The sequence below is a fragment of the Marmota monax genome, unplaced genomic scaffold (assembly GCF_021218885.2).
Source record: "Marmota monax isolate L192 unplaced genomic scaffold, Marmota_monax_Labrador192_F-V1.1 WCK01_AAM20220418_F8-fsc00128, whole genome shotgun sequence".
NCBI lineage: Eukaryota > Metazoa > Chordata > Mammalia > Rodentia > Sciuridae > Marmota > Marmota monax.
The window spans coordinates 1,181,690-1,199,081 of NW_026693452.1; the positions used below are offsets into that span (position 1 = coordinate 1,181,690).

At 39.9% G+C, this 17,392-nt stretch overlaps 2 protein-coding genes across 5 annotated transcripts in view; both read right to left on the reverse strand.

Annotated features, from left to right (window-relative positions):
* The window catches only part of Aff1 (ALF transcription elongation factor 1), a 187,595-nt gene that overhangs the window by 127,631 nt on the left and 42,572 nt on the right, over window positions 1–17,392 (reverse strand). Inside the window, exon 1 of one of the 4 annotated variants that reach the window (XM_046457605.2) lies at window positions 413–983. The exons of the other annotated variants lie outside the window; for them this stretch is intronic. Within the exon in view, the coding sequence (XP_046313561.1) occupies window positions 413–432 (20 nt within the window). The 5' untranslated portion in view covers window positions 433–983. Of the gene's footprint in view, window positions 1–412; window positions 984–17,392 lie in introns of those variants that run through there. 4 annotated transcript variants of the gene reach the window in all.
* LOC124101569 (small ribosomal subunit protein eS4, X isoform-like) lies at window positions 14,962–15,809 on the reverse strand. The gene is given in 1 exon segment (XM_046457607.2): window positions 14,962–15,809. A coding segment is annotated over 1 exon segment (792 nt). The 5' UTR covers window positions 15,774–15,809; the 3' UTR covers window positions 14,962–14,981.

A 17,392-nucleotide genomic window follows, 5' to 3' on the forward strand; every position in this document is an offset into this window, starting at 1 on the left:
AATTGTATCTCTAAAATGCCTCTTAAGACACCAGCAAGCAATCAAGAGAACCAAAGGATGGGTGCACAAAGAACATAAAGAAAATTTGAGCAAAAGACAGGCAAGTGAAATCAACTTAATTTCCCGAAAAATAACAGTTATTTTTAGAAGAAGAGGGATCTTTAACTTCAATCTTAACTTTAACCCAGTCTCCCTCTCCGCTGTGCAGAAACTGTCTAGTATGTTCTCCAAACTGGTTTTTATCTGACGTTCAGTTATGAGCCACAGCATCAGGAATGATGAGAAAGCAATGACAAAGCTGCTTCCTGCCCGTCTCCTTCCCAGCACCCCAGCCCTCCCCCCTCACCCCCGCAACCTTCATTTTCCCCAGCTACTAGCGTATTTAAAAAGTTTCTCTCGGTGCCTGCCTTACCTTGAGTGGGCTGCCATCATTCAGCTTAGAGAGCCCACTGTCTTCTGTCCATCAGACCTTTCAACCCGCGGGCCCTGCTGCCAGCGCCTGGCTCACCATTTGCCGGAGCCGTGCGGGGATGATTCCCCAGCTTGACTCCCCGAGGTTAGGGGACTACCTGCTCCGGAGCCCCGGGCGCCCTCAGCGCAGCCTCGGGCTGGAAGCGTATTGGTTCGCACTAATCCTGATGGACATCCGGGCACTGGGGCCTCTGCAGGAGAACTACACTTTAGCTGAGCCCGGGGAACGTCGCGTCCGGATTCGGAGTGAGAGAGCGCCTGGGGCGACTTCTGGGCAGGGAGGCGAACGGGCCCAGGAGGAAAGCCCGCCAGCGCACGGCTCGCACCGAGCAGCCACACGAATCGGGTCAGAGTTTGAAGGGAAAGGCAATAGCCTTTTTGCTCCTTCGAAGTTGTCCGAGTTCGGCAGAATACCCCCGTCAAGAAAGTTCTGGTGGTACGGCCCGCCTCCTTAAATGGGCAGGGCGCTCCGCCGGCCGAGCCCAAGGCTAGGAGAGGCGAGGCGCTACCGGGTCGGGTCGGGCTGGGTCGGGTCGGGTTGGGCCGGGCGGGGGCGCGGAGCGCGAGCGCCGACACAGCCCAGCTCTCCGCCGCCGGCCCCGCCTGCGGACTTCTCACTAGCGCTCGCCTGCCAGGTTTTAACGACGTACAAGCACACACCGTCGGAACACCAAGTCCTCGCCGCTCAGAACTCCAGCTATAATTTGAATATTGTTGAATATTGCGGCCCAAGAGGCCGCAGAGAGCAGGAACCACTGCAGCAATAAACCACATTCGCTACTTTTGATCACTCCAGAGCTTGCAATCAGGAAACGGACAACTAATGCACATATGTTTTACTTTGCTTTCAGTTTTGATTTCATTACATTGAGACGAATATTTACAAAACATCTTCCCTTTTGTGGCCAACATGCGTATTACAAAGAAAACAGTAACTCATTTGGGTCCTTAAGTGATTAAGGAACTGACAAAGTAGGCGCTCAAAGTACAAGCGAAATCGTGTCCTACTCAGAGGACCAGGAAAAGTATTTAAGCCGAGCTTAAAGACAAGCAGCGGGTAGGGGGCGGATAACCTTCCAAGGGGCAGAGATGAAAGGAGGTGGTGCTTCAGCCATCGCTTAGGAACGAGCACGCTGTAGGTGCTAGAAACGCTTAAATGAATATGGAATGAATCCCCTACTCTGTGGACTCCCCATTTGACCTAGAATCGTGACAATGTTGTCCATCTCACAAAAAAGTAGTTCACACTGTGTTACTAAGTCGTGGACAGACGTGTTAACGCCTGGCACCAAAACTACAATGCTGGGAGAATGGCCCAGTGCATCTCAAAGTATGCTTAGAGGACTCCTGGGAGTCCCCAAGACCTTCTCTGAGGTCAGAACTATTTTTAGAATGACACAAAGACAATATTTGTCTTTTCACTGTGCTGACATTAGTACTGATGGTGCAAACGCAATTGTGGGGAAACTACTGGCACCTTGGCAACTAATCAAGGCAGTGGGAGCAAACGAAACTCATAGTCACTGTATTCTTCACCACACATTAGCAGTTAAAAAAAAAAGTTTCCTTTATGAAAGTCCTTAAAGAAGCAAGCAGTTAGAGTTATGACTTTCATAAATCTTGACCCTTGAGCACGGGTCTTTTTGATGTTCTTTGCAACAAAACAGAAAGCACACATTAAGCACTCTGCTGCACACTGATGTAAAATGGCTGTCTAGAAGAAAAGCATTCCTGTAACTGTGGCAAAACAATCCACAAGCTGCAGTTATTCTGACTTGGATTGGGCAAACATTTTCTTGAAAATGAACAAAGTGAGCCCGTTTCTTCAAAATCAACTGACAATATTTATTGCCAATGATAAAATTTGAACTTTCAAGCAGTTTTGAAAACCTTACATCTGTCACTCTAAATTTGACAGCTTCCTTATACTTAAGGGGTTTCCTGACAAGATCTTAGTGATAGTGATGAGTGTGAGTTTAGAAGTTTTGCATAATTTAGTAACCAATAGTTTCCAATGACCAACACATGATTGTACAAAACCATGTACAGGTAAAAGATCCACTGAAAGTGCAAGACAGATTCATGGATTTTAATGTATCAAAGTAAGAAAAGAAAAAAAAAAGATGAACATACTCATTTCAGATTTTGCAATGTAACTAACCTTTAGGAAACCACAACGTGTACAATTTGGTATAGTCATAATATTAAAGAAGGTATCAAAGTAACTCCTTTTCTGTGTGCAGCTAAATTATCATTGTAGACTTCAAAACATCACTGCAGAATAAATGGAGAAGCAGATAGAGAATCAAGCAGTCTCCTATTAAACCAGACAGTAAAGAGATTTACATAAATGTAAAATAATGCCAATCAATGCCACTAATTTCCTTAATTTTGGAAAAATGTAACTTATGTTAATATATAAAGGGGTTTTAAAAAAACTTAAGAAAGATGTTAAATGCAGTAAGTCCTCTATATCTATGGATTCAACCAATCTCAGTTTGAAAATATTTGGGGGGAAGAGGACTGCATCTGTCCTGAACAAGTACAAAAATTTTTTGTTGTCATTATTTCCTAAATAACACAATACAATTGTTTACATGGTACTAGAGATTATTTAAGGTATACTAGGATATATGTAAAGGATATATGCATTTTATATAAAGGATTATAAGATCATTTATGCTGTAAACAAAATTATATCAGGCATAAAGTAAAAAAAAAATTTAAATATCATTTACTCAAAATTTCCATTTGCCACAGAAGGCTACAAATATGCACTGCTAATATTAAATTATATTTTTCAGGGTCTGAGGGTGTAGTTCAGTAATACAGTCCTTGCTTGCCTCACATGTTCCAGACTCTGGGTCCACTTCCAGCACTATAAATAAATTAATTAAGAAGTTACATTTTTTCCTCTGTAAACTGTTAATTGTTCTGATACCATTTAAACATGAGGAAATGATAAATACAACAAATATTTACCCAAAAAGAAATTCAGAATCAACATCAGATTATAATTACACCTGAGATTCCCTGGGCCCTCAAACTGGTTTGTAATTTTAATTAGATAGGCTAATTTGAAACAGATGTAGGATTACACTCGATTTGTAATACATCTAAAAATACTAGAGGGAAGTACCAGAGAAATTGTTCTACAAGTGAATACTGTATGTGACGGAAGAACTACTGCAATACAAACATGAGCATTATGATTTCCAAGTGTTTTGAAAACACCATTGTATCCAACCCAATCCTGTTCAGCAACAAAATGGAACAAAAAGGAATTCTTAACCTTTTGGGGGCACAGAATTCTTTGACTCTCTGATGAAATATGAGAACCCAGGCCCACACTATAATACTTTGATGTGGTTCATGATTCCTCTGGAGCCCACTTAAGGAGTATTTGAAGCTCTGTGGACTTCAGGTCAGAATGTCTAGGCCCTGGTCCAGCTAAAAGACCCTGTTCACCTTGCTAATGAGGGGTAAGATCACCTATCAATCTTCACTGACCATTTAGAAACTTAGAGCTGTCTTAGTAATTGCCCATGATGGTGAAATATTTTTCACAAAAGTAATGGAAAGATGCTGCATGACAACAAGATACATCTATACAACAAAAGAACAGGTTTTCCTGGGCAGTGAGCATATGCCAATCAGTTCTACATTTCCTTAATTCATTAATCCTATAGAGACCACAAGTAGTAAATCCAAAAAAGTAAGGTGCACAGTTTAACAAATAGAGCAGAATTTATAATGTGAGACAGATCATTTTACTATCTGAAATCAGTTCCTGAATCATACAAGTACCTTTTTATTAGCTCTTGAAATTAATGAGGTTTATAAATAACCTTTGCATACTGGTAATGTCAACAATATATGCTATATGTAATACATCTTAAATATAATTTTTTAAAAATGCAATCAATTATGTTTAACCCACAGTGCCAAGCACAGTGGCACACGCCTGTAATCCCAGCAGCTCTGGAGGCTAAGGCAGGAGGATCAAAAGTTCAAAGCAGCCTCAGCAATTTAGGAGGCCCTAAGCAACTCAGTGAGACCCTGTCTCTAAATAAAATATTTTAGAAAGGCTGGGGATGTGGCTCATGGGTTAAGTACGTCTAGGTTCAATTCCTGTACCAAAATAAATAAATAAATAAATAAATAAATAAATAAATAAAAATAATAATAATAATAATAATAATGTTTATCCCAGAGTAAAAACAGAATAATCAAGTGCTTCATTGTTCATTTGGCAAAATATACAGATAGATTTAATGTAAATGCATACTTGATTCATTTCAAAATATATGTACTGTTTTGAATTTGGAAGATAAAAGATAATCTTTCTAATGCATTAATTTAAATTTCTAAAAAATATAAACAAGTTGCCTCATTCAGAACCCTAAAATACCTGAGTGTATGTATTTGTGCACAATGATCATTCAAGGGTTCTACTACTTATAGGATTTTTCATCTATAAGTTATGCAAGTCAGATCCAAGAACTGCCACTTCAATGGAATGCCATTTAATGAGGACACTGCTAAAATCACTTTGCTAAAAGAAGTGTTCCAGGTTGCCATTGAAAGATCTCAAATGTAGCAGACTCAGGAAAAGAGAGAGAGACAAAGCAGGTGGGGGTGGAGGTGGGGGAACATGCATATTCCCTAGAGGACAGAGACAGCAGGGAAAAGTGCTAATAAGCACCACTAGAAATTAACCAGCTCTCCCTTCAGCTGTGGCCTCCATGCAAAGCAAACCCCACTTTCTCAGAACCTTTCTTGTTCTCAGGCACTATTCCAAAGATTTCCATCTCTCAGGTCTTTCACCTTGGTTATGAAACTGGTTCAAACTTCAACCTGGAGATTCTCAGGATACATGAAGGCAAAGAGGGTTTTAAGTAAATCTACATCCAGGTCCTTAATTTCCAAATGCTCTCCTTACCCCCAGTATTCAGACTCTCACTTTTCCCTTGCCTTTCCCTGTTCACAAAAGAAAAGCAGTCCTCTAATCCATCCCAAATCAGACTTACTAGATGCATCACTCCAGGTGTTAAATACATCTGGGGCCCCAAAAGAACAGTTCTCTCTTGGTAGAGAGGGAGAGTCCCTGAGAGCATATCAACAAGTAGTAATGGATGGGTCCTCGTTAAACGTATCCAGGTAACAAACCTGTCCCAAGGTTACCAGGCCTTACACAATAGCTGTGCATTAGAAGCAAAAATAAGATGCATAGCACCACCAGTAGTCAGACTGTCTGAAGAGTAAACCTGATTTAGCTGACTAATTTAAGAATGAGGATTTGGAATCTTTCAACATTTTTAAAGAAGATTGCAAGCAAAAATATTTAGACTACTGTCCAGCTTCACCTCTTTCTTTACTGAGTGCCTTTACTTCTAGTCTTTCCCGTCCTTTATCCCCTCTTATTAGTGCATTAATAAAATATTCCTGTTCACCCTCCTAGTATAGCTGCCCATCCATGCCAATGACTGATGTGACAGCCTACAAAAGAGCCCAGGTTCCCCATTCCCTCGCCAACACACATGCACTCACACACAGCTATTTATTTAGTGGTACTGGGGACTGCCTGGCCTATTTATTTATTTATTTATTGTCTCACTGAGTTGCCAAGGCTGGCCTTAAACTCACAATACTCATGCCTCAGCCTTCCAAGTAGCTGAATTCCAGGCCATGTGCTGCCATGTCTGGCCAAACCCAGCTTTTTAAAACAAACTTTTAAAAAATGTTTACAATAATTTTAGATTTCAAAAAAAAAGTTGCAAAAGACTCCTATGTAACCCCTTGGGTACTTTTCCAATTGTTTACATCTTTTTTTATATATACTTTTTATTTTATTTATTTATTTTTATGTGGTGCTGAGGATCGAACCAAGTGTCTCACATGTGCTAGGCAAGCGCTCTACCTCTGAGCTACAAACCCAGCCCTGTTTACATATTTTATTACTATTTTTTCATTGGTCAAAACTGGAGAATCAACATTGGTGTATTACTATGAACTAAACTCCAGTCTTTATTTTGATTTCACCAGTTTTTCCATTAATGTTCTTTTTATGTTATAAGATCCAACGCAGGGTATCTCACACAGCATTGTGTCTCTGAGAGTTCCTCATTCTCCTTAATTGTTATGACCTGGACACTTCTGAGGAGCTCTGGCTGGGTATTCTGTAGACTGTCCCTCTCTAAGGAGTGAATTATGTTCCACCTCTGTAAATGGGAGCAGATACCTATTTGGAATTTTTCTGTAAAAATGTTTCTTTGCTCTTTCCATTTTCTTACTTACTCAATCATTTATTTATATCAGTATGAGCTCATGGTTATTTTGAACTTTGGGTTATAATTAATACTACATGATTTATTGTTGTCAAATTTTTCCATTTGGCCATTACAAGCTGGTTTAGACTGGCTACTTGTCTCTTTGACATGCTCTATCCTTTCTTGTTTTGATCACCCCTTGCTTTCTGGTACTACAAGATGCTCTAGGCCAACATTCTATTTTCCCTACCCAAACTCTACTTTTCTCAACACATCAGCTTCTTAAAAGCTGCCACCCAGTCTCTTTGTATCGTATGGCCAAACTTCTAGATCAAGAGAAGTCTACTTTCCTCCTTGATGCCAGTGGCTCCCTTCCTTGAAAAGTTCTCTGTGGACTTTTTTGTGGCAAATTCATCTTACCTTATAGTTCCTTTTTACATAATCAGAATCAAAAATCAAACTCCAGAAATTCTCACTTGTCTCCTCTCCATCTGAATGCTGTCTTGTACAACATCATCAGTGGCTCTACATGTGTGACTCCAACTAGCCCCAAATCCAACCCTTTTATTCCCCCTGGGCCCCTTACTGATCCACCAGTCATCAATCACCCTAACTAAAGATCAGTCACTCCCTTTTCTGGCTTATTCTCAACATCTAATCACACCAAAACCCCAGAGCTTTCCTGGGATAGTGAAAGTACAAGGATAGGAGTGGGGAGATTCTCACTTTAGATACTTCTCAGTTTTTCTGTATTTAGACACCTAATCTCTAATTCCTCCATGCCAACCCCCCACCCCGACACTCTACCCCCATGAACATGTTTTCACCCTCCGTTTTACAAAGCAGATTCAATACAGTGTCAGGATACTGCTTCCTCAAAGTTGAGCTACATAGGTGTATTTTTTAAAAGTGGGACTCAATAGAAAATTGCTAGCAATAGATATCTCTGGATGGAAGGATCTAGACTTATTTTCTTCTGGGCATTTTTAAAATTTTCTTAATATTATAGAATGAACATATTCCTGTTTTGCAGTCCTAAAAATTAATAAAAATTAAAACCCACAATTACTATAAAAACAAAACAACTATACTCAAATCTTAGGCTCCAGGAAGGAGACAAGGGTCACCTAATCCACTTCTCCATGCAAGAATGCTTTTTCTACCAGAGGAGTTTGTTTGCATATCTCCAGGGACATCTGTTGTAATTACAAGGCAGCCCAGCCCCTTCTATAGCTGGCCAACAATGAGCACTAGAAAGTTCTCTCCTCTACAAAGCTAATACTGTCTTCCCTGGAGTCCTGGTTCCAAGGGTCCTACTTCTTCTTGATACTAATATATCTGCAGCTCAGTTTTCTTATGCTTACTGTTTGATTATCTTTTTTTTTTCTATCCTTTCCCTTATACTATGCATATTTTTATATGTAAAATATATCTGTTGCAAGCTGATTGTTGTATTTGGCAAAAGCCTAGTCTGATGATCTCTGTTTTGTAATTGAAATATTTAGCCATTTATTTTAATTATTTGATAGGTTGGGTTTAAGTTCTGTCACCTTGATATCTGTCTTCCAGTTGTCTCTTCTAATTTTTTTGTTTATTTGTTGCTCCTTTCCTTCATTCTTTTGCAAAACTTCAGGCAAGCCCCAACAGAACATTCTGTGTGTACAATCAAGTTTCACTAAACTCTCCAAGTGATTCTCTTGTACATTAGAGTTTAGAAATAGCTGGGTGCAATTGTGTGGGCATTAATCCCAGCTACATGGAAGACTGAAGCAGGACTATACAAGTTCAAAGCCAGCTTGGGCAACCTTGTGAGAATCAGACCATCTCAAAATAAATCAAGTTTACAAAACACTGCTCTAAGGCTAACAGTATGTAATTTTATAAACTGCAATTTAGAATCAATATTTTATCACTTCAGCTGACACTTCTCTCTAAATTCTTTTTTTTTTTTTTAATTTTTTTTTAGTTGTCAATGGACTTGTATTTATTTATTTACATGCAGTGCTAAGGATTGAATCCTCATGCTAGGCAAGTGCTTTACCACTGAGCTACAACCCCAGGCCCTCAATTCCTTCTTGAAATTAAAAATAATCATAGTGTGTCCCAATCTTTCTAGACCCCTCTATCATTCACTTGGTTCAGATTCTTCATATATCATCCATGCTTCAATAGCTTAATAAGAATTATTTTTCTTGCCAACCCTTTCTACCCAGTCTTCAACACAACCACCAGTGTATTGAGTCACAAAACCAAAAACAGTCTCTGTGGCCTCTAGAGTGAGGGGAGGAAAAAACAGAACACCAACCTCTTACAGGGGTGCCTTAACCACCTTGATCCCCTTTAGTAATCTCATCATCCACCAACTTTCTCTGGCCTCCCAACTAGCAGGAATGCCTTCCAGCCCCATGATTGTATTAGAAGGTCAGAAGCTTTGCAGAGAGCACCTAATCTTCACTGGACTGCCCTTTCCTTCCTCTCCTGTGCAGGAGACCCCACTACCATTATCCAAACCCCAACAAATACAGCTCTTCTCAGAAGCCTTCCCAGCTAGCGTAACCTTCCCTCTTTACCAACCACAAGCTCCTCACCCTCATGCATGTCAAGTCAAGAAGCTGGATGAGATTAAAAGGAATGCTTGCTCCCTTGGGTGCAAAGGCAGCCAAAAGATAATGATTGCTGACACAGAATTGCAGAGGATTCGGCTACAGTTGCTACAGTGGGACGTCCTCTCTCTCACACTTGTGAGTTTGAGGGTGAAATATGCCCCCAAGTGGGCACAATCTGAGGGCTTCTCTCATGAGAACTCAGTGGACAATGGCCTGGGGGTCCACATAGGAAGGGAGTGAAGATTACTGAAAGTCCAATGGAATCCACAAAGTTGCCTATTGAAAACATGTACAGGACTCAGGTTTGGCCATTGTGGATACTATGTGAATTCACAGTGCTAACACCAATTAGTATACATTGATCAGGAAGTCCAGTTGGCAGATTAATTTAAAAAGAAGAAAACAAATCCTTGTTCAAAGTTAGTTTAAGTGCAGTGTAGTGGCAAACTATATAAAAATAGTTTGTTTAATAGAGGGATTCTTACAAAACATGGGGTCTACAGGAGAAAGGAAAAATAATGGAAAACAATACTAATTTAAAACACAGAAACAATAACACTTTGCAAACAGTTACTTCCCCTCAGGTGTGAACTAGTGAGAACAATTTAGATCCCTTAGACTAGGCAGTGGATCAGCAGTCTTGGCTACACAGGAGAATCACCAAAGGAAATTTGTAAATTCCTGCTACTCTCAGGCCACACCCCAGGTCAATGATTCCTAAGAAATGCATCAGTATTTTTTAAATGTCCTCAGGTGATTTCATGTGCTACTCAACGGAAGCACTACAAGCAGCAGCCACACTCTGAACACTGGGTGCTATTACAAATGCAAGAGTCTCAGGTTTCAACCCAAACTACTGAATCAGCACCTGCATTTTTAACGAAAATCCTAGGTGATTCATGTACCCATTAGAGTCTGAGAGGCACAGCATTACAAAATGCATAACACTTAAGAATTTCATATATTCAAAGGTACACAACAGGTATTATTTCCAATAGTCTATCTAAAAACACATTAATCCATAAACAAAAATTTAGTGCAGTTGTCTATGATAGTTAGTGGCTTTATATCCCTTTTATATCCCTTCAAACTATCCTCATTTATGTGGATTTTCCTGAACCTACATAAAGGGGGGAAGGATTTAAAAATTGGAAGATAGGAGATATTTCCCAGTCTCTGAAGGGATGTTTTTTCCCTTTTGTTGGGGGGGCGGGGATTACATATATAGACAAGCCACAATGATCAGTCAATTGCAGCTTATAAATTACAATAAGATCTGGCCTCCCCCACATAAAAGGGGCTACATCAACTATTGGCATGGTCTATGATTCCCAACCTATCCTAAATGTGCTGTTTTTATTCTTCACAAATGTTTCAATCCAAACAATTCAAAACCTAATTTGGGGTAAGAATTTTATATTCCATCTGAGGACTGAGGCTCTCTCAAAAACTTAGGGAAGTTTTATTTGAGAATTATTTGTTATGGACTCTGCCTCTTACTTAAATCATATGCAAAATAAGATTACAACTAAATCAAATAAACATTTATTAAGTGCCTATTATATCTAAAGCGCTGTACAAACCTACAGAGAGATTTTTTTTAAAATTGCCTCCTAAGCATTTACTAACTCAGAGGAAGACCTATTCCATTTTCAAAATTTTAAATAGCTTGAAAATATAGTGAATCTAAAGAATAAGCAGCAAAGTGGCACAGACCAGTAATCCCAGAGACTTGGAAGGCCAAGGTATGAGGATTGCAAGTTTGTGGCCAGCCTTGGTAATTTAGTGAGTCCCTGTCTCAAAAATTAAAAAGGGTCAGGGGATGTAGCTCAGTGGTAGAGCACCCTGGGTTCAATTCACAGAACTGGAAAAAAAAAAAAAACTGATTAATATCTAATTAAACATTTTCATGATCAAGGATCTATAAATTATTGAGTTAACTAAGTTATTTTTAGGCATAATAGCTCAAGGATTCATTGAAGAAAATTACAGGGCTGGAGGTGTAGCTCGGTATGCATGAGGCCCTAGGTGAGATAGGAAGGAAGGAAGAAAGAAAATAAGAGAAATTTTTAGCAATAGAGTCTTTGAGGTTGCCAAGGTAGCCTGTGTTCTCAGAAAGGAGGGAACTTCCCCTAATAATCCAATTAGAACTTGGCCAAGGTGAGAACTCACAGTTGGGAACTTTGTTCCCAGCTGACAGATTTGTTAGTACCCTTACAAGCCATGAACACCTCAAAGCTGACTAGCCTCTAGCCTCACAGCTTAACAACTTAATGGGCCCTATACTCTAAATTAAAAGTTAACACAAAGATGCCTTTCTTCCATACATGATAGTGGTCCCATAGCAGGTGTTCTTTGGGAGACACAGTAATCATCTTTGATACCAAAGCCCCAGCTCAATGGCAGGCAAGGTATTGGGAATAATTTTGTAAGTGATACGAATTTACTGAGCACTCTTCATATACCTGGCCCTGTTCTTTTATTTGGGGGATTGTGGCAGGTGCATACTAGAGATTAAACCCAGGGGCACTTAACCACTGAAATACATCCCCAGCCCTTCTTGGTTTTTGTTTTTTATTTTTTGAGATAAGGATAAATTACGTAGGGCCTAAGTTGCTGAACCTGGCCTCACATTTGAGATTCTAAAGCAAGAGGTAAAAGACCTCAACAATGAAAATTACAGGATTCTAAAGTAAGAAATTGAAGAAGACCTTAGGAGATGAAAAGATCTCCCTTGTTTTGGATAGGCAGAATTAATATTGTCAAAATGACCATACTACCAAAAGCACTATACAGATTTAATGCAATTCCAATCAAAATCCCAATGACATTCCTCATAGAAATAGAAAAAGCAATCATGAAATTCATCTGGAAAAATAAGACACCCAGAGTAGCCAAAGCAATCCTTAACAAGAGTGAAGCAGGAGGCATCACTACACCAGGACTTAAACTATACTACAGAGCTATAATAAAAAAATGACATGGTTTTGGCACCAAAATAGACTTGTAGACCAATGGTACTTAATAGAGAACACAAAGACTAACCCACATAAATACATACTAGACAAAGGCGCCAAAAACATATAATAAAGAAAAGATATCCTCTTTAACAAAGGTGCTGGGAAAACTAAAAATTCATATGCAGAAAAATGAAATTGAGCCCCTCTCTCTTACCATGCACAAAACTAAACTCAAAGTAGATCAAGGACCTAGGAATTAGACCAGAGACCTTGCGTCAAATAGAAGAAAAGGTAGGCCCAAACTTTCATCATGTCAGGTTAGGCCCCAACTTCCTTAACAAGACTCCTATAGTGCAAGAAATAAAATCAAGAATCAATAAATGGGATGGATTCAAACTGAAAAGCTCCTTCTCAGCAAAAGAAACAATCAGTGAAGTGAAGACAGAGACTATAGAATGGGGACAAATTTTACCACACACACATCAGAGCATTAATCTCTAGGATATATAAAGAACTCAAAAAACTTAACACCAAAAAAAACCCAAATAACCCAAGTAATAAATGGGCAAAGGAACTGAACAGACACTTTTCAGAAGATGATATACAATCGATCAACAAACATGGAAAAAATGTCCAACATCTCTAGCAATTAGAGAAATGAAAATCAAAACTATAAGATTTCATCTCACTCCAGTCAGAATGGCAGCTATTAAGAATACAAACAACAGTAAGTGTTGGTGAGGATGTGGGGAAAAAGGCACGTTCATACATTGCTGGTGGAACGGCAAATTGATGCAACCAATTTGGAAAACAGTATGGAGATTCCTTGGAAAACTTGGAATGGAAACCACCATTTAACCCAGCTATCCCTCTCCTCAGTCTATACCCAGAGAACTTAAAAACAGCATACTACAGTGACTCAGCCACACCAATGTTTATAGCAGCACAACTCACAATAGCTAAACCGTGGAACCAACCTAGATGCCCCTCAGTAGATGAATGGATAAAGAAACTGTGGTATATATACACAGAGAATATTACTCAGCATTAAAAGACAATAAAATCATGACATTTGCAGATAAATGGATGTAGATGGAGAATATTATGCTAAGTGAAGTAAGCCAACCCCAAAAACCAAAGGCTGAATGTTTTCTCTGGTGTGTGGATGCTGATCCATAATGGAGGTGGTGGGGGGAGCATGGGAGGAATGGATTAACTCTGGATAGGAGAATGGGGGTAGGAAAGATGGTGGAATGAGATGGACATCATTACCCTAAATACATGAATGGTGTCTCTACTTTGTATATAACCAGAGAAATGAAAAATTGTGTTATATATGTGTACTATGATTCAAAATGCATCTGTCATGTATAACAAATTAGAATAAATAAATAAATTCAAATTAAAAAAAATTGAGATCTCTCTGCCTCAGCATCCCAAGTCACTGGAATTACAGGTGTGCACAACCACAGCCAGCTTACCTGGCTTTGTCTAAGTCCTTCACCCATACTAAATAATTCCTTCCACAAACCTTTAAGCCAAGCACAATATGACCATTCTTGCTTATATAGATAAGGAAAATGAGGCCCAAGAAGGGAAATTTTCTCAAAGTCATGCTGGGTGGTAGGACTGAGATATGCCCCTGGCACGCTGGCTCCAGGGTCCATAATCACAATCACTCTGCTATGCAGCCTCTCTTGAAAAGCTATTGTTATGCTCTTGAGGAAACACAGAAACCCAAAACTTTTTGCAGCCCTTTGGTATCTGGCTATGTTTTGCCAAAGCACTCCCCCAAATGGCATTCTTTTTGTACCCTTTTCTTTTCTTTCTTTTCTTTTTTTTTCTTTTTCTTTCTTTCTTTTTTTTTTTTTTTTTTTTTTTTTTTTTTGTGATGCTGGGAATTGAACCCAGGGCCTTATGCATTGAACCCAGGGCCTCTACCAACTGAGTTCTATCCTCAACCCATAACATTCTTTTTGAACTCAGCTAAATAGATGGCTTCTGCAAAAGACAAAGAGTGAGGTATTATCATGGTTGGTTGGTTTGGTTTTCCCTAGGATTGTTTAGGATTTGAAAAAAAAAAAAAAAACTCAATACTTGGACTAGAACATCTATCATTCCAATTACTAAAGAAAAGGATGTAAAGCTATTTGAAGTAAACATGGAAGCCCAGTCTGGTTTTCTTTACTAGACATTTCAGGAACCTTGAATGCTGAAGTCTCTCATGGTGATTAGCAAGTCACATTAAAGTTACAGTTCAGGGAAGTCCACCCCATCCTTTAGAAAAAGAAAGTAAGTTTGCAGAATTTTTAGCATTAGGGATAGGAGTAGCAGTTTCTGGTGGTGGTGTCATCTAGAACAATCATTGTGTGTATGTGTGTGTGTGTGTGTGTGTGTGATTTCAATTGCACTGAGGCCAAAACAATTTCAACTAAGAGCATTTCTCCTCTCTCTTAAACAAATGTACAGTTGCAAGGGAGCACATATGTAGGCTACCTATTTCCAACAACCTCAAACAAGTAGAGCACCATCAGGAGGCCAAGATAAAACAGCAAAGAAACAAAAACCCATTTTCCAACCCTATAGTTTTTCTTTTCAATTCATCCTGCTATATTTTCTTTAATTAAGTACAAAGACCTCTACTCTCTAGGCATATCACCTATAGACCATTTATTTCACCCACTGCTCTGTTTGGCAGCCAGTCTCTTGTCTCTCTCTTCAGCAATGGTGAGTCGGATTCCTTTTCCTCGGAGAAGAGAAATCCATGGTTTGTTGCCTTTGCCAATAACAAAAATGTTGGAGAGCTGGGTGGCAAAGCTGTTGCCATTGGCATCTTTCACATGAACCACGTCAAAAGAGCCAGGATGTCTCTCTCTGTTGGTAATCACACCAATTCTTCCCAAGTTAGCACCTCCGGTCACCATACACAGGTTATCAGTGTCAAACTTGATGAAGTCAGTAATCTTGCCAGTCTCCAAATCAATCTGAATGGTATCATTCACCTTGATTAGGGGATCAGGGTATCAAATGGTTGGAGCGTCATGAGTCACCAGATGAGGGATTCCTTTTGTGCCCACAAATATCTTTCTCACTTTGCACAACTTGTACTTGGCCTCCTCAGGTGTAATGCAATGAACAGCAAAACGACCCTTGGTGTCATAGATCAGACAGAAATTCTCTCCAGTCTTATCAATGCTGATGACATCCATAAAACGGGTGGGGTAGGTTATATCGGTTCGGACTTTCCCGTCAATCTTGATGAAGCGCTGCATGCAAATCTTTTTTACTTCATCTCCTGTCAGGGCATACTTAAGTCTGTTCCTTAGAAAAATGATGAGAGGAAGACATTCTCTCAGCTTGTGGGGACCAGTGGATGGACGAGGAGCAAACACACCAGTCAATTTATCCAGCATCCAATGCTTTGGAGCTGCTACCTGCTTCAGATGCTTCTTGGGACCACGAGCCATGGCTGCTCTAGGCACAGAAAGAGCCCTATAGTTTTTCTTTTTCTCTTCTTTTGGTACCAGGGATTGAACCCAGGGGCAATTACCCACCGACCCACATCCCCAGCCCTATTTTATATTTTATTTAGAGACAGGGTCTCATTAAGTTGCTTAGGGCGTAAAAGGCTAAGGCTGGATTTGCACTCACCATCCTCCTGCCTCAGCCTCCCCAACCAGTGGGATTATAAAAATGTGCCACTGAGCCCAACTCAACCCAACCCTACAGTTTCTCTAACACCCATTCATTTATTCTCAGAATTTAATTAAATTCCTGGGAAAGGCACTGTTTTAGACAGCCTCACACTGCCTACATTCAAGACTTAAGCCCTCAGGTTTTTTATTGTTGTTTTTGAGGTTTGTTTTGTTTTGTTTTCTTTGTAAATTTTGAGACAGGGTCACACAAATTGCTTAGGACCTCATTAGGTTACTGAGGCTGGCCTCAAATTTATGATCCTCCTGTTTCAGCCTTCTGAGTTATTAGAATTACAGGCATGGGCCACTGCACCAAGCCTAAGCTTCACTTTCTTTAGATGAAGTTTGCCAGCAACTATAGCATGTTACTCAAGAGACTATTGGCAAGAGTCTTCTTTCCCTCTCCTTTTCACTACCTGTGGGCGACTATCACTGATGCTCACAGATGGCACCCATCAGTGGGAAGTCTGAAACTGCTCTTAGGAGACCCTGGGAGTTTAAGAAGTTCAAGTATAGCTGGTCACAGTGGTGCACATTTGGAATCCCAGTAGCTCAGGAGGCTGAGGCAGGAGGATCACAGGTTCAGCAACTTACTGAGGCCTTGAGCAACTCACCAAGACCCTGTCTCTAAATAAAATATAAAAGGGGCTGGAGATATGGCTCAGTGGTTACATGCTCCTGGGTTCAATCCCTGGTACCAAAAAAAAAAAAAAAAGTTCAGTGTTTCTGTGTGGTGTACAGTTCTCCAGAGACAAATCCTATGGATTTGAATTTTCTTCTATTTTCTTTTGTGTCAACCAGTTACCTGACATTATTTGTATATACCCCGGGGCAGGGTCTTGCTTTCTTTTCTACAAGTTATGCAGCCTTAAGGAGGGACTAAATCACTATTACTCTCCAGTGGTTACTGCTTCTGGTTTACACTTGGGTATTAATCTGCTATCACCTATTCAAGAATTAGGGCTTCAAATACAGAAACTGGTTCTCATTCTCATCTATAAATTCTTGGTTGTCAATGCCAAGACTTGGCTCAAACTAAGTACAGTGGCCCAAGCCTGTAATGCCAGATACTCAGGAGGCTGACGCAGGGGGGATCATGAGTTTGAGGCCAGCGTGGGTAATTTAAGAAGACCCTGTCTCAAAATAAAAGTGAATTGGCTGAGGATGTAGCTTAGTGGCAGAACACTTGCCTACCACTTGTGAGACCCTGGGTTCAATTCCCAGTACCCACCCCACTGAAAACAAAACGAAACAAAACAAAAACCCTGCTCAAGAATAGCAAGTGGCTAGGAAAAGAGAGAGGCTTTTTGTTGTTGTTGTTGTAGTTGAACATAATACCTTTATTTATTTGTTTGTGGTGCTGAGGATCAAACCCAGGTCCTTGAACATGT